Source organism: Hemicordylus capensis, chromosome 2 (genome assembly GCF_027244095.1).
Source record: "Hemicordylus capensis ecotype Gifberg chromosome 2, rHemCap1.1.pri, whole genome shotgun sequence".
Classification (NCBI taxonomy): Eukaryota; Metazoa; Chordata; class Lepidosauria; order Squamata; family Cordylidae; genus Hemicordylus; species Hemicordylus capensis.
The window spans coordinates 62,522,978-62,540,763 of NC_069658.1; the positions used below are offsets into that span (position 1 = coordinate 62,522,978).

The window sequence follows — 17,786 nt, forward strand, 5'->3', positions numbered from 1 at the left end:
CACAATTTACCTTTGCAGAAGCCATGCTGGTTCTCTCCCAGCAGGGCCTGTTCTTCTATGTGCTTTACAGTTTTATCCTTGAGATGTTTTCATCAGTTTGCCTGGAACGGACCTTAAGCTAACTGGCCTGTAATTTCCCAGATCGCCCCTGGATCCCTTTTTGAAAATCGGCATTACGTTTACTACTTTCCAGTCCTCCGGTACAGATCCTGATTGCAGGAATAAGTTATATCTTTTAGCAAGGAAGTCAGCAATTTGACATTTGAGTTCTTAGAGGACTCTTGGATGGATGCCATCCAGCCCTGGCGATTTGCTAGTTTGTAGATTTTCCAGACAGTTTAGAACATAATCTCTTGTCACTTCTATCTGACTCAGTTCTTTAACCTCCATCCCCCTAAAAGCCTGGTTCAGGTACAGGTATATATGCTCAGTATCCTCTGCCATGAAGACAGACGCAAAGAACTCGTTTAGCTTCTCTGCAACCTCCATATCCTCCTTAATAATCCCTTTCACTCCCTCATTGTCCAATGGTCCAACTGCCTCCCTGGCAGGTTTCCTGCACCTGATGTATTTAAAGAGGTTTTTGTTATTCCCCTTGCTGCTTTTAGTGAAATGTAACTCAAACTCTCTTTTCACCTCCCTTATTGTCACCTTGCATTTCTTTTGCCATAGTTTGTGTTCCTCTTTGTTCTCTTCTTTTGGACAGGCCTTCCAATTTTGGAAGGAAGTCACCAAATGCCTACAACCCAATTGTTACCATGCTACTGCATATTAGTTGAAAGCTTTCAACAATTATGAACTAGGTGGCATTGTACTGAGCCATTGATAGGCCATCAGGGCAGAAGTGCTCACTCACCACTCATTTATTATTATTTATTTGATTAAAATACCGCCCTTCCAAAAATGGCTCAGGGCAGTTTACTCATATTTGTCTTCCCAAGAAGAGATGAATATGATTTTCAGAGGTACTGTAGGTCTGCAGTAGTAACTCATAGGTTCAGTTTGCACTTTTACCGATTCCATAGGATTTGGGGAAAATATGTACCGGAGTACAGTAGTAGCAGTAGTAACTCATAAATTCAGTTTGCACTTTTACCCATTCCATAGGATTAAGGGAAAATAAGTATGTATACTGAGAGAAGCTGGACTGGAAGTAGATGAGCATGGTTTAATGTTGGAAGAAGAAACATCAATAACCTGCGCTATGCTGATGACACCACTCTGATAGCTGAGAATGCGGATGATCTGCAAGCTCTACTAATGCAAGTCAAGGAGCACAGTGAAAAAAATGGGACTACAATTAAATGTCAAGAAGACTAAACTAATGACAACATGTACAGCTACCAGCCTCAGAACTGACAATGAAGACATTGAAGTGGTGGATAGCTTCTGGCTTTTAGGAGCAACTGTCAACAGTAAAGGATCCAGCACTCTCAAGCTGAGAAATACTCTGCAGACTAGCACTTGGTAGGGTTGCAATAAAGGCCTTGGGAAGGATATTTAGATGCCGTGATGTGTCTACACCTACAAAGATTAGAATCGTTTGGACAATGGTTTTCCCCATCACACTCTATGGATGCAAAAGCTGGACTTCGAAGAAGAAAGACAGAAAAGGCATTGACGCTTTTGAACTTTGGTGTTGGAAAAGACTTTTGAGGATACCATGGACAGCCAGGAAAACAAACAAATGGATCAGAGAACAAATCAATCCAGAATTTTCACTTGAGGCACAAATGACCAGGCTCAAACTATCATACTTCGGACACATGATGCGAAGACCCAGCTCCCTTGAGAAGTCCATATTGCTGGCGAAAGTTGAAAGAAAAGAAGAGGATGACCAGCAGCAAGGTGGATGGACTTGATTACAATAGCAATGATGCACCGCTGAGAAACTTTAAAGGACAAGTTGAAGACAGATCATCCTGGAGAGAACCTATCTATGTGGTCGCTAAGAGTCGACACTAACTTGACAGCACTTAATCAATCAGTCAATCAATGTACCAGTACCATATATAAGGTTATTAGCTTCTCCTTTTATCTGACTTTTTATTTTCTGTGCTTTGTAAGGCAAAAGATTTTCATAAGTAAACAGCATTTTAAAATATATTACAACATTTATACATTGACATTGGATTACTGAATAATTAAGTTCTTCCTATGGTGATTTACCCATTTCCTCATTTTCACAACAGATATGCTGAAACATCTGCTTTACATGGTGGCTTTTAAATTGGTTTGAAGATGTCCCATGTGTGCCCATTTTACAAAGATAACATTTGGGGCTTTCGTGTAACACAGTGATACAAAAGTATAAACCAAGGCAGATTACAGAAGTAGTCCAATAAATTGGGCATAACAGAATGTTTATTTCTCTCTCTTTTCTTTTCCCCTATAACCTCCCACTAACAATGAAAAGTTTTTCTTCTCCAGATGATACCACAGGAGGTGGGTAAAAAGAAGTTGATCCTAGAAAGTAAGAAATTACGTTTACTGAGGCCTGAGGGCGGTAATGTAGTACTGGGTTTGTACTTAAAATTAATGAGATACATTTCTATCAGCAACATTCAGTTTATCTTGCATTGAGCAGTACTGTTGGGAAACAGGCAAATGGGTCAATACATTCTTGGCCTTCTCATTGAAACAGCAGATGTGAAAGACTGTTATCTCTTCAGTTTGTGATGCCAGAGGGCAGATCCACGTAACACAAAAACATATGTGCAGGCAATATAAAGCATTGTATAAATTACTTTATTTGGCTATATTAATCCTTCTGGGACAAAGATGCAGAGCTTCTTGGATATATTGGATCTCTCCCACCAAGATGAATTGGACATACACTCTTGCCACATCCACAGTAGTAGAACAAGTTGTTCTAGTAAATACTAATCAACCTACTTTCCTTTCACTGTTTCTACAAATGGACTAAATTCGGTACAAGTCAAGGTCCACAAGTTAAATCTCTTGTGCCTCAAATGTTCAGGTGTCCACCATCTTGGATCAGGGTGGATGACATCATTACAAACTACAACATTGAGGTATCCCTGTGTGTCACTCACTACAACTGTACCAAGTTTGCTTCAAATTGGTTAGACAGTCCTCAAGTTAGTGCACTTGCACCTCAAAAGTTTGTGTCCACCATTTTGAATTGGGTTGCACGACATCACCACAATCTACGCTGTTGAGGTGTCCCTATGTGTCCCTAAAGCTGTAGCAAATTTGGTTTAAATTGGTTAAGCGGTTCACAAGTTAGCCCACTTGCGCCTCCAAAGTGTACACGTCCGCCATCTTGAATTGGTGTCATCATCACAAACTATACTGTTTCATCACAGACTATACTGTTTTTTAATTTTATTTATTGTTGAATTTATATACCGCCTTTCATTAAAAACACCCCAAGGTGGTTTACAAAAGTTAAAAAACATACAATAAAATGACAGTAAAAACATTAAGCTAAAAATATAAAACAAATCTAATTTAAAAACTATAAAATACATGCATAAAAACTATAAATGGATAAAAACACATAGAAGCAGCAATAGAAACAGTCATGTAAAAGCCTGGATAAAAAACCAAGATTTAAGAAGCTTTCTAAAAACTGATGGAGTCTGAGGAGTGAATGGCCACCGGGAGAGCATTTCAAAGTCTGGGGGCAGCAACAGAGAAGGCCCTGTCCCAAGTGCACGACAGCCGAGCATTCTTCATTGTCGGCACCCAGAGCAGAGACCCCCTCAGATGACCTTATCAAACGGGCAGCAACCCTTGGGAGCAGGCGGTCCCTCAAGTACCCTGGGCCTAAACCGTTAAGGGCTTTAAAGGTCAAAACCAACACCTTGAATTGGACCCGGAAATAAACTGGCAGCCAGTGCAACTCTTTCAGGATGGGTGTGATGTGCTCCCACCGGGCAGCTCGAGATAAAACCCTAGCTGCCGCATTTTGCACTAGCTGCAGTTTCCAGATATTCTTCAAGGGCAGCCCCACGTAGAGCGTGTTACAGTAATCCAGCCATGACGTGACTAAGGCATGGGTAACCGTGGCCAGATCCGCCTTCTCAAGAAAGGGACACAACTGTTGCACTAGCCAAAGCTGTGCAAAGCTGTGCAAAGGTACCCCTGGCCACCGCCTCCACCTGATCTTCCAAAAGCAGAGCCGGGTCCAGTAGTACCCCTAAGCTGCGTACTTGCTCCTTCAAGGGGAGTGCAACCCCATCCAGAATCGGTAAAATCTCCTCATCCCGATTGGCTCTCCTACTGACCAACAGTACCTCCGTCTTGTCCGGATTCAATTTCAGTTTATTAGCCCACATCCAACCCATCACGGCCTCCAGCCCCCGATTCAAGACATCCACTGCCTCCCTAGGATCAGATGACAAGGAGAGAAAGAGCTGAGTGTCATCTGCATATTGCTGACAACTCAGTCCAAGTCCCCGGATGACCTCTCCCAGCAGCTTCATGTAGATGTTTAACAGCATGGGGGACAAGACCGAACTCTGCGGGACCCCACAGGCCAACAGCCACGGGGCTGAGCAGTAGTCCCCCAGCACCACCTTCTGGACCCTGCCCCCCCACAAAGGACTGGAACAATGCACGATGGCATCCTGCCCTCCCTTAATGAAGCATTAATGATCACCTCCAACCATCTGCCTGTACCCTCCCTGGCAGCTTTTATTAGCCATGAAGGGCAAGGGTTGCCTGCACACTGCACAGTATTTTGTCCACATCCTTGGTCTGCACCAACTGAAAAGAATCCAACACAATGGGACCAGATGGGACCAAAGGCACGTCTGCCGGAACTGCCAAAACTCTGGAGTCCAGGTCAGCACGGATGCGAGCGACTTTATCTGCAAAGTGACAGGCAAACTGATCACAGTGAGCTGTAGATGATTCCTCCCCCATTACCTGGGGGGATGTGTGAAGCAATGTTTTTACCACACGAAACAGCTCTGTTTGTCTGCACTGAGCAGATGCAATGGAGGCAGAGAGAAAACATTTCTTCGCTGCCCCCACTGCCATGGCGTAGTCCCTAAAATGGGCTCTAGCCCGTGTTCGGTCGGATTTGTCACGACTCTCCCTCCAGCATCGTTCCAGCCATCACCCGAGTTGCTTCATCGCCCTAAGCTCCGAGGAAAATGAAGGAGCAGATCAGGCTCCACCAAGCCAGAGAGGGCGTTTAGGAGCAACAGTGTCAACAGCCTGGGCCATCTCTCCATTCCAGAGATCGACCAGGGCTTTGACAGGGTCACCAGCTCTGGACACTGGAAACTCCCTGAGGGCTGTCTGGAATCTAAGCGGATCCATAAGCCTCCGGGGGTGGACTATCTTAATTGGCCCACCACCCCTGCAGAGGGCAGACGGAGCAGTCAAACTAAACCCCACCAGATGATGATCTGTCCATGACAAGGGAGTGGTCTCAAATTCCCCCACCTCCAGATCATTTATTTCCTGGTCGGCAAAAACCAGATCCCGATAATGTTGTGCCACGTGGGTAGGGCCTGATACCAGCTGAGACAGGCCCATGGTTGCCATGAAATCCTGAGCCGCATCCACTAGGGAGGCCTCAGTGTGGACAATGAAATCCCCCAGAACAATAAGCTTGGGGGAACCCAATGCCACCTCTGAGACCACCCCCGCCAGCTCAGGTAGGGAGACTGAAGTGCAGTGGGGTGGTTGGTACACCAGCAAAATCCCCATAACTGTTGAATTATCCCTGTGTGTCACTCACTGCAACTGTACCCAATTTGGTTCAGATGGGTTACACAGTCCACAAATTAGGCGGCTTGTGCCTCAGACATTCATGCGATGACCATCTTGGATTGGGGTGGATGACATCATCAGAACTACACCATTGAGGTGTCCCTGTGTGTCCCTACAGCTGTACCAAATTTGGTTCAAATCGGTTAAGCTATTTACAAGTTAGCCCACCTGTGCCTCAAAAGTTTACGTGTCCACCATCTTGAATTGAAAGATGCCAAAAAGAGCCAGCGTGGTGTAGTGGTTAGAGTGCTGGACTAGGACCAGGGAGACCCGAGTTCAAATCCCCATTCAGCCATGATACTAGCTGGGTGACTCTGGGCCAGTCACTTCTCTCTCACCCTAACCTACTTCACAGGGTTGTTGTGAGGAGAAACCGAAGTATGTAGTGCACCGCTCTGGGTTCCTTGGAGGAAGAGCGGGATATAAAATGGAAATAATAATAATAATTGGGGTGGATGACATCATCACAAACTATGCCATTGAGGTATCCCTACAACTTTAGCAATTTAGGTTCAAATCAGTTAAGCAGTTCACAAGTTAGCCCACTTGTGCCTCAAAGGTTTACGCATCTGCCATCTTGAATTGGTGTGGATGACGTTATCACAAACTATGCCATTGAGGTGAACCTGTGTGCCACTCACTGCAACTGTACCTTATTTGGTTTAAATTGGTTAGACAGTCCACAAATTAGCCCGCTTGTGCCTCAGATACCCAATTTGGTTCATATTGGTCCAAATGTTGCAAAATTGATGGGGGGGACACACGGATGGACACACACGCACACACACACACAGAGGAAGCCAGGTGATCTCATTAGCTTACTGGAAAGTAGGCTAAAAAGCACTTTATTGTTAAAAACAATAAATTTGGGGATTTAAAATAAAAAGTATTTCAGGACCAAAAAATGTCTTGCGTGACATCAGACAATTTGTTAATTCTCTAATGGCCAGCTGTCATGCCCCATAATCAAGAATCTACAAGGCAAGATTGCAGAACCCTAGATAGCTCCAAGTTATCCAAAAGGGGGAAAAGAGAATGATGCCTTAAATATCTTCAGGCTCACACTACTCCTTCCAGGCTCTACCTCCCTGCCTAGAAAGCAGAAATAGTTAAAGGGCAGTCCTTTGGCCTGGAGTCTAGCATTACTGTCCATTCCATCAAATCCTTCCTGGCCCATTACCAGTGTTGGTGTGCAAGAGGGCAAGGTACTTGGTATGGAAGGAGCTGATTCACTGGAGGGGCTCAGGCTCATTCAGTGCCAGTTTCAGGGTCTCTGGTTCCAAGGTCTCCCAAGGAGGAAGACTGGAGCATAGTCCACAAGGCTACTTCTGTTGTCCTAGCTCTGTGGAAAATGTAAGCCATTTTCTTTATATATAATTCTCTAAGACATACCTGTGGCTAATCCCATGTGTGGCAGCTCTCGCGAGAGTTCGGAGAGCTACTGGATAGCCACGGGATGGTCCAGAGAATGAATATGGTGGCAGTGGTCTAAGAAAACGGCAGCCGGTCAGCTGTGACTGGCAGGCGGGTGAGCGGCTGGGCAGCCACGATTGGCAGCTGGCTGTTCGGGGGTGAGTGGGGGTGAGTGGCCAGGTGGCACAAAAGGAGATGGGGATGGGCAGGGAACAACAAGAAGAAGAAGGTGGGGGGGGGGAAGGCAGGTGGGGTGGGCAGCAAAAAAGTGGGAGTGAGGTGGGGGAGAAGGCGACAATGAACTAGGGACGCAGATGCTCTGTGCTGGATCAGCTAGTTTTATGTAAAATGGTATATGGAATGGGCTTTTTTGAAGTGTTCTGGTGTCAACTGTATTGCCCTCAAGCAACAGCTGTTGTGATCTAATGTCTCATCTGGGTATTTGCCCAGTTGATTCAGAACTCCGGCCTCCCTTTCTCCTCCTTCCTGCTTTCTGTCTCATTTTTCCTCCTCTTGCTCTTTATCTTCTTACTTACCTGGATGATGACAGAAAACTGGACTGCAAATTTGCAGAGATCAAATAGCTAACAAGGACATAATTACATTATTAGCAGCTTCTTTACTTCTGGATGATTTTGTATCTCCCGATGAGATGATGTGACTTTTAAAAAGCAGTTATCTTCTCTTTTTATTGTTGTTTAAAATATTGTAAAATTTTAATAAACAACTGATAAGAAAAAGTAGCAGCAGCAGCAGCTCCTAGATAATCTAACAAACTGGGACTGCTAATGGACATAGGAAAACCATTAAAATCAAACAAGGCAGCTCTTACAAGCAGTAGTTACATCACGAGTAAATTCAGTAATAGAAAGCTGTAATCTTCAGATTACCTTCAGAGTGCATATGTAATTGCACCTGTGTTCTTGAAGTCTGATCATGCGAGGCAAAGAACACCCTCAGCTCTCAATTATATACTTGGTTGTTAAGGACAACTAGCACTTTGCTGACAACGATAGCACTTTCTAGAATTAGGTTCTCAGCCTCCATGTGTCATGATAATGTTTGTATGGGATGGATTTTCATTTGCACAAGGTACTTGGTTTGTGCCAAAAAGAGTTATTTCCTTCTCCACATTTAACAACTGTCTGCCAATAGAGCATAAAAGAACCATCTCAAATTCAAGAACAAATCTTTTACTTTAATTTTAACTATTATCCTGTCAAGTGTACAGGCAAAACTTTTCACATTCATTTTTCATTCACTGTATATTAAAGGATGACGTACATGTTTTTGACATGGAGCTTCTTCCCATAAGTTGTTCTGAGATCATGTATTGGAACTGTTGGAATGCAGTATATAAAAACTGGCTAACCAGCCGTTGATATGCCAGGTTTTTCGTTGCATGAGGGGTGATTTTCAGCTATTTTTCCTTCTCTCTTGTGTTTTATGAAACTATGATCCTAAGTTAGGGAACCCTCAAGGACAGACGTTTCAGAAAGCACAGGCAGCTACAGACAGAAGGAGGAATCTCTAAACATTGCCCTTTCTCCACGACCCACAGAAAAACCTGGTGCGTGTAGCAGTTTAATCTGATGTTAGCCACAATGAATCATTATTATTACTGCCACTATGACTGCTACTATTTATTTGTGTGTGTGTGTGTAGGTGTCAGGATCTGCCCCAACTCAACTTCTGGGGAATCATTGGAGGAGGAGAACCCCAGTGTGGTGCAAGGGAAATCTTTAGCAGAGGACTCTGGCATGGTCACTCAAGTGCCCCATGTGGTGACCCGCCTCCCCAACCACACTAGAGTTAATAGGAAGTGAACCCCTGTTTTTGACTGACAGGCTGGCAACCCCCCAGGGCTGACCAATCAATCCACCAGGTGGGTGGTATATGAGGGCTGCTGGGGGAATGCTGGGAAGAAGGAGGAGGAAGTGGAGCGTGCAGAGGAACAGTGACCATCATGTTCGCTGCCTCTGCATGGGTGAATCTGCAGGAGAATCTCTGAGGGTCAGAGATTTGCAGGGACTTGATCTGGCTAGGATTGTTGGTGAGTTTTCAAGGGGGAATGAAGCCCAGGCTTTTGAGGCTTCAGAATCTAGGGTAGGGACAAGTATGTTTAGCCAGACTTTGTGTTAGGAGTTCTATTTCTGTTCTGTGTGCTTTGCATTCCTAAATCTGTTCTTTGTAATTAAGATTTCAATACATGCTGCCTAAGCAAGATCAGGGTGTCTTGAAACATTCTTGCAATCCAAACTAAGAGTTTTTAAGTGTATTTAAAAAGTGAATGCCTCAGACAAACTAGTCTGTAGTAATTGAATCAAAGATTCGTCTGTTCTTTTTCTTTTTACAAGCATGTCACAGCTTTGCACAAGAGCTGAGTAAGAAAAGGGAGTGTACAGGCTTGATGCTCCTTTGGCTTACATTCCTGATCCAACAATAGTCCTTGGTTGGATCATCTGAGCCAGGTGAAGTAAAGAGAAGAAACAAAAGGCCTCCCACATACTTTTGGATCCAACTTCTCTCCAGATGTTTCTGGCAAATTTTAAATTAGAAATTGCTTCTGGAGTCAGCATAGCCTATGTGTGTCTACTCAGGTATCTCTTTGGAAAGACAACAACAGGCATTTGCATCTCAAGCGGTTTTCCTGTCTGTGCTCCAGACTGATAGTCACCTGAATCTAAACTTGAGAAACAAGTGTTGGAAAAACTAGCCCTAGGCAGACTTCTTCAGTCAAGTGACAGACCTAGTTTTTCTTACCTTTTTAAAAGCATAATGCTAGTAGCCTTCACATCATTCTGTGGCAACAGTTCAATAAGTTAATTCTGGGACCTGTGAAGATGTATTTATTTTGGTCTTAAACCTACTGCATTTTTTCTAGTAGGTGACCCTGAGGTTTTATAGTTTGAGAGTGAATAATTTCCCCTTGTTCACGCTCTCCACACCACTTATGCTTTCATAAACCTGTCATAAGCCTTCTCTTAAGTTGTCTCTTTTAAAGATAAAAGCTACTGTTATTAAGCCTTTGTTCCTAAGTACTCATTCTCCTCCAAGTTGTAGTCCCCATTCTCCCCTACATATTTCAGCTCTATTATATCTTTTTAAAAGTGCATTGACCAAAATGGTAGAAGCATTTATTTAACCTACATAGGGAATGTTGTAAGGGCAGATGAACCATTTCAACTGGCAGCCTTGGAGGGGGAAAAATGCTTGAAAAGTGGCTCACATTATGTGTTAACTCTCAATACATGTAAATATTGTTTCTAATGAGTAATCCAGAGGAGAGCTGGTCTTGTGGTAGCAAGCATGACTTGTCCCCCTAGCTAAGCAGGGTCTGCCCTGGTTGCATCTGAATGGGAGACTTGATGTGTGAGCACTGCAAGATATTCCCCTCAGGGGATGAAGCCGCTCTGGGAAGAGCAGAAGGTTTCAAGTTCCCTCCCCGGCTTCTCCAAGACAGGGCTGAGAGAGATTCCTGCCTGCAACCTTGGAGAAGCCACTGCCAGTCTGTGAAGACGATACTGAGCCAGATAGACCAATGGTCTGCCTCAGTATATGGCAGTTTCCTATGTTCCTATGTTCTCATATATTAACAACTTATCTATTAGGAGAGATTTAGCTCAAATTCACATCCCAGTAATGACATCAAACAACAGAATAGGCAAAAATGATGACAGTTAAGAAAATACATAAGTCAGGGGTTCTCAAACTTGGGTCTGCAAGTTTGAGAACTTGGTTGGACTATAAATCCCATCATCCCCAACCACAATGGCCAAAGGGTTATGGGATGATGGCAGTTGTGGTCCAACAACATTTGGGGATGTAAGTTTGAGAACCCCTGAAGAACTAAAATATGCATCTAAAAAGATAGGTGCACTTAGCACATTCAGAAGAAATGTTCACCATAATAATATAATGTTTAAATATTTTAAAATGTTTTAAAAACAAAAAAATTGATTATTGATAATGTAAACTGCCTTGGGCACTTATCTGAAGTGGAAAGGTGGGACAAAATCAATCAATACAATTATGAACTTTTCTTTAAAATTTATTTTATCTTTCTGAATTTAAGAACTATTTTCACCAAACAAGTGAAAACATTTTCCAGTGTTCTACAAAGGAATTTTGAGCAATTTGTCATTTGTAAGACTTGCTACAGTGAAGCACCAATGATATCTGGTTTGAGTCTCCCAGCTGAGAAGAAAATATAATGTTTCTGCAAGAGGAAACTAATTGAAAGGAACAAGTCCCATGCTTGGCCTTGAACTGCTGAGAGGGTGGAGCAATGAATTCAAGCACATCCACTCTCAATCTGGAGTTGTTCTAGAATCAATAGCTTTGTTGCCCATGGAGCCTACAAAATGCCCTTGGAATGAGGAATCATACATTGTTTGTAAGGACAGCAGTTATTAAAGATAAGTATTTGTATTTTGTTCATCACCTTTGACTTTCCCCCTTACTAGTGCCTGAGCTTTGTTTAAGGAGTTATCATACAATTGCTGTTCTTATTTGCATTACAGTCAGCTCTAATCACTGAAATAAATTATATACAAACATGTATTAGAATAAAAGCCCCACAAGTTTAAGAGGCAAAAATTAAATGTGACAAAAGAATGGAAGACTATAGCAATGATACAAAAAGCGATTACATTGTGTACTTTTACAGGAGAGGCATACAGCTAGTTTTGTGTAATCTAAGGTCTGGGTTTAATAGTTAATAGACACTTACAACATTAAAATTGTATCAATATGTCCTATTACTGGCCAAATATTTTATTTAGCATAAAACAACAAAAAATGTATAATGTAATTGAGAATGTGGGTAATCACTAATAGTAGTGAGCTTAAATATGGCTTTAAATACTTTTCTAATAAGAGACATAACTAACTAAATTTCTTGACTTTAGAAGTACCAGAAGATATTTAAAAGCTTCTTAAGACAAACAGCACCTCTACTAAAAGATTCAGGTTGCATCACTATTGATGTAATAATCAGGCTGCTTCATTTAATCATACTTGCTGATGATGAAGCTTGTTCTTTGGTTTCATTGTAGTTTATTCAGCATTACATGTATTGAGGAATGCAATTCTAGTCTTGTACATAGGAAGCTGCCGTATACTGAGTCAGACCATTGGTCTATCTAGCTCAGTATTGTCTACACAGACTGGCAGCAGCTTCTCCAAGGTTGCAGGCAGGAATCTCTCACTGCCCTATCATGGAGAAGTTAGAGAGGGAACTTGAAACCTTCTGCTATTCCCAGAGTGGTTCCCTCCCCTGAGGGGAATATCTTACAGTGCTCACATGTGATCTCCCATTCAAATGCAACCAGGGTGGACCCTGCTTAGCTAGGGGGACAAGTCATGCTTGCTACCACAAGACCAGCTCTCCCCTCTAATATGTGGGTGCTCATATGTGACGGGCATCACGCCCCTTCAGCTTCACAGCTTCTGAGATTCTTGTCTATAATATTTAAAGAGCCCCACTTAATGCACCATTGAAAATATTTATACTAATGCAGATGATTGAGAGGCCAAGGCAGAAGAGAGGAAAGTGCAGAGGAGGAAATGGTATCCTTTCCAATTCTGTTTTTGTATAACAATCAGTGCAAGGGGCTTGGACAAAAACAGTAACATCCCACAATAATAAAACAAATTTCAGCAGTCTCTGAGATACTGAAGATTTAAATATAAACAAAAGCATGATATTCTACCCTTTTAATATTATTCACTTCCTTCTGTAGATATATGTACTCTACAATCATCTACAGTGAGTAACTGTGATTGTACTGGAGACACACACATACAGATCAGCCCCATGTTTTTGCTGCTGTGGAAACAAAGCCTTAAGCTGCCAAAGCAGAATCCCAGTCAGGGAGAGCTATTCTATAAACTCCCACTGCTCATATAGGTTGCCAATGCAAAATTGCCTCAGAAATTGGCAGGCAAGACTACACTGATAAATCTTAGGATGTAGTGCATGAGGCCTCTGATGTATTTGCTTCCTTCTCTACTGTCTGTTTGCCTCCTTTACATCTCTGACACAAAAGCTCAGAAAGCTGGAGTTGCAGCACAAGACTGGGTCAAAGTACTTGAAAAGACGATGCACTTGTTCCTGTGCTTTCTTCTTCCTTCTTCTTCTTCTTCTTTTTGCTGCTATGCAACCAAGCATATAATCAGGCAGTCACCATTTCTAGAGAAGAGTCTAGAGTAATTTCATTCAGGTAATCCTTGGCTGAATTAAATCATAATAATAATCCCTGCATCTCTCAATTGTGTTGGTGATCTGAAGTTTAGAGGCAGTATTAATGTAATTCGAATAATATTAGAGTAATTAGAGTTTTTATTTCCTTAGGACAAATACTAGAAATAAGTTTTAGAGACAAACGATTCTAATCTTTGCTTTCTCAGTACTCTAGTAACAGATTTGTAGCACAATCCTGTGTATGTTTACTCAGAGGTTCTATTGCATTAAACGGAGCTTACTCCCAGATAAGTGTGCACAGGACTACAGCTTTAATATGGCAGCTCAAAAGACTTATCAGCTGCCAAATTTTGTTTGATACTAAAGCATGCTTTAGATTTTGCAACTATTCTTAATATGGCCTTCAAGCCTTTAGGATCCATCCTACTGAACTGCAAAACAGTATCTTTGCTGTTTTAATTTCAGTTTGTGATCTGTAGGTATTCACATAATTATCCACTGGCTTCAAGCCTCTAGTTCTTAGGATAGAGGCTTCAAGCCTCTAGTTCTTAGAAATATAATGTTTAGATCTTACTGTACTTTTATTATCTTACTGTACTTTTATTTTAAGAATCAAATAAAACTATTTTAATTTTCTGACATTGTTTACAAAGAAAAACATATCCATGCAACATAACACAAAACACTGTACCTAGGAATTCCTAGAAAACACCAACACAAAACAACATTTGTACAAACTATGCAGAACTTCTTTGGAATGCCACAAATTCTCAAAGAATCACAGGCTACCTATTATTACACCAGTGTTCAAAATGTTGAATGAAAAATGTACTCTTGTCAAGTTCTCTGTTCTACTTTATCTTCTGAGGCAAGACAGGTTGGAGTGAGATAAAGTTTTTTTAAATGCTCCAGCATCACTTTCTCCTCCTCTTCCATAACTTCTTCCTCTTTCATCTCCCATCTGAAACAAAGAAAGAGAGAAATCCCTTGCATTGTAAAAAAAATTTCAAAATGGTTTATATAGCAAAAGGAATGGAAGATGGTTCCTGTTCTAAATGGGCTCACAATCGAAAAAGAAACAGAAGGGAACACCAGCAACAGCTACTGGGAGGGACCAGCTGAATAGGAACAGTTGTTTTCTTGCTAAATATAGAAGAGATCCATCATATTAAAAGGTGTCTTTCCCCTCACTTTGCAAGTGGATCAGATCAATCATTAATTAACTCATACTATATTGATTCAATGCATATAGCGTGGAACCTATGTACTCTTCTTAACTGCACAAGGGCCCACATATTGTGCAGTGTTACATGGGTGTTTCTAATTGGTAGATGTCTAAGGAAGCATCAGCAGTCTTATGTAAGAACAAAAGTGTACAAATACTTTAAAGCAGTGCATCCGCACTTCAGGAGTTCTATGTAGATTGTTTCCAATGTAAGACGTGTCATTTCCTTGAATATATTTTTTGCTCATCCAGTTAAAACATTTATTATTTGTTTCTAGGACACCGCTGCCCAAAGGCAATGTATGATCCATATGTGAAAGCTTACATTTTGTACATAGATTGGGACAATATAATACAATCTTCCACATTCATGAGTCTATCTGTACTTCTACCTACCTTCTCTGTCTGAGCCTCTTCATTGGCTCAAGTGTGACAGGTACTAACTGAATACTCAGAGAGAGAGGAGCTTAACAGACCAGATTTAGCCCCTATGTGAACATCAGAGAGACATTCCTCAAAACACCTGCTTTGCTTTGGAGCTAGAGATGAAAGTAACAGGAAAGCAGGTCAATTCAGCCTTGAGTCTCTTTGTGACACCTGCAGCCAAGACACTGATCTGTTAACTCTGCTCACTCCAAACTGCATTATTCCAGTACTAACTGGACAACAGATTGCCAAGCAACCAAATGGCTCGACTAAAATATCTGCTGGAGCCTACATCCAGTTCTGAATCAGTTAAGAGAAGAATTTGCCCAGTAACACTTACATGAACACAGTGAAGTATTTTGTGTGTGTGTGTTTATGATGGAGGAAGTAGGAGGTGGAGCCTAAGAGAGGCGAACTGGAGGAAGAAGTAAAAAGAAAAGTGGGGTGAAGCTTGCTAGAGACAGAGAAGGAAAGCTAGAGTGAATACTACATCCCTACTTGGCTGAAGCCCACCTTTTTGGCTACATTTCCATAGACATTCTAACCATATAGTGATCACCTTGTTGTATACAAAGTGTATCTGAAATCCCTTAAAATAATAGCATCAAAATATGTATGAATCAATTGTCTTTATGGATCTTATTATCGGTATTAACCAGATATTATATCTACAGCCTAAAACAGGTAAAAAATTGTTATCCACACTGTAATCTAAACAGACAAAGAAAGTAATAATAATTTTTTAAAACCCTAGGAAAAATTATCATTGAGTGTAACAGAAATTATGACCATGTAATCCTGCTTAGAATTGTGCTTCTAATTTTACCGATGTAATGTCACCACATTCCATATTCCTTCAAAAGGGACTATTAGTTTAAGTGTAACTATTTTTAATCCCCGGTATTTGGTTTTGAATTGTGAAGTACAGCCATTACCTTGTCCCCTCTACAAAAGAGGTGTGTAGAGGTCTGGTTTGCATTCTTGATTTGTTCTATAGAAAGAACTAAATGTCTTAGCAGTGGAGCTTTAGTATTACATTTCTTTACACTAGAAGCACAATATTGTTCCCCAAGGAGCTACATAGTCAAAAGGAAATGGTTGCTGAGGTGTGTGGGTGTTAATATGTTACAGAAGCTGCTTCTAATTTGACATTTTATTGTTGTGATGTGTTTGCCCCTCTGGACTTCCAACACAAGATATTTTAACATGGAATAAGTTGCAAAAGAAAGAAAAGAAATAATATTGTCCACTTATTTTGAGAAAAGAACTATTTCACAACTTTAAGAATCAGGTACCAGTGAACACTTGCTTGGAAGTGATTTCTGTTAAAATCAATGGACATATTTCCAATTGAATATGTTTATGGCTAGGCTGCAAATGTAACTTAAAAAATAATAATGATAACATTACAACAAAATGGATTCAGAAGTGGGTTTCCATAAGGGTTGCAAAAACTAAAGGATGTCCATATGTTTTAAGGAAATTCAAGTTCAAATTCAAGGTATGGTAGGATGGAAATAAGAGACAGTCAAAAGTCCATTTCAGAAAATACCCCTGCTACCTCATTCAGTGAATGCATGGCCAAGGGACAGGATTGTGCCCACTAGCCACACCCCTGATATGTCTCCTGATCATGCCCTCTGGCGGCTGTGAATTCATCATTTGTATGAAGCAAGGAGAACTGTATCTGGGTGTTAGCCACACAATTTGGAACCTTAGCCAATCCAGGGTTCCAAATTGTGTGGATAAGTCCTCCACAGATATAGCTCAGTTCCTTTTATACAAATGGAAAATAGGCTGCTGCCAGGGGTCATGGCCCGCAGATGTTTTGGCATGAGGGGGCATGGCTAACAGGTTTTCTGAACAGTGTAATGGTCTTATGGGATTGTGCCAGTCTAAAGGGATTTTTATATTGCTTTTCATAAGATTAGGCTGTTAATATCATACAGTGTAATCTGTATCTTACTGGGCAGAAAAACCCACTATGTGATCTCAGTAAATACATAAGAGTTTTTTCATTCTCATGTTTTCCAGTAATTAATTTCCTATCCATTGATATAGCATTGCTGCCATTCTACAAAATTATTTAAAATAAAATATTACTGTGTAATTATAGCTATTTGCTTTTCTTGATACTATGATTAGAGCAACTAGCCATTTAAAAAGTAAGTGAAGCTATGTCTGCTACCATTCCAGATGAATTATCTTAAGCTAGATGGTTGCTTTCTTGTTCTTTCTCCTAATATGTCACATAAGCCCTAAACAGCTTAGGCCCTGGGTATTTAGGAGAACATCTTCTTTGCCATGAGACCCACCGCCTGTTAAGATCATCTGGAGAGGTTCGTCTGCAGTTGCCGCCAACTCATCGGGAGGCTACTCAGGAATGAGCCTTCTCCATTGCTGCCCCTGGGCTTTGGAATGTGCTCCCTGTTGAAATAAGAGCCTCCCCATCTCTGGTAACTTTTAAAAAGGCACTGGAAACATTTATTCACCCAGGCTTTTAATAAGATCCATAGTTTTAATATTTTTAATATTGGGTTGTAAATGTTTTAATTTTTTAAATATTTTAATTGTTAATTGATGTTTTAAATTATTTTAATTGTAAACTGCCCAGATGCGCAAGGTTTGGGCGGTATAGAAATATTTTAAATAAATAAAATAAATAATAAATCTAAGGACAGGCTTGTAGTCTTAATCTGAAAGTATGATTCAAACATTCTGAGCATCACTTAGTTAATTTGATTCATTTTAATTAATATGATTTGT

General features: G+C 41.1%; 1 protein-coding gene across 4 annotated transcripts in view; it reads right to left on the bottom strand.

Annotated features, from left to right (window-relative positions):
* Positions 1 to 13,489: 13,489 nt before the first annotated feature.
* Positions 13,490 to 17,786, bottom strand: part of KIAA0825 (KIAA0825 ortholog) — a 431,089-nt gene continuing 426,792 nt past the window's right edge. For all 4 annotated transcript variants that reach the window (XM_053293916.1, XM_053293918.1, XM_053293915.1 and 1 more), the window contains one exon: positions 13,490 to 14,330. In XM_053293916.1, the coding sequence (XP_053149891.1) occupies positions 14,207 to 14,330 (124 nt within the window). In that variant the 3' untranslated portion in view covers positions 13,490 to 14,206. The remainder of the gene's footprint in view (positions 14,331 to 17,786) is intronic.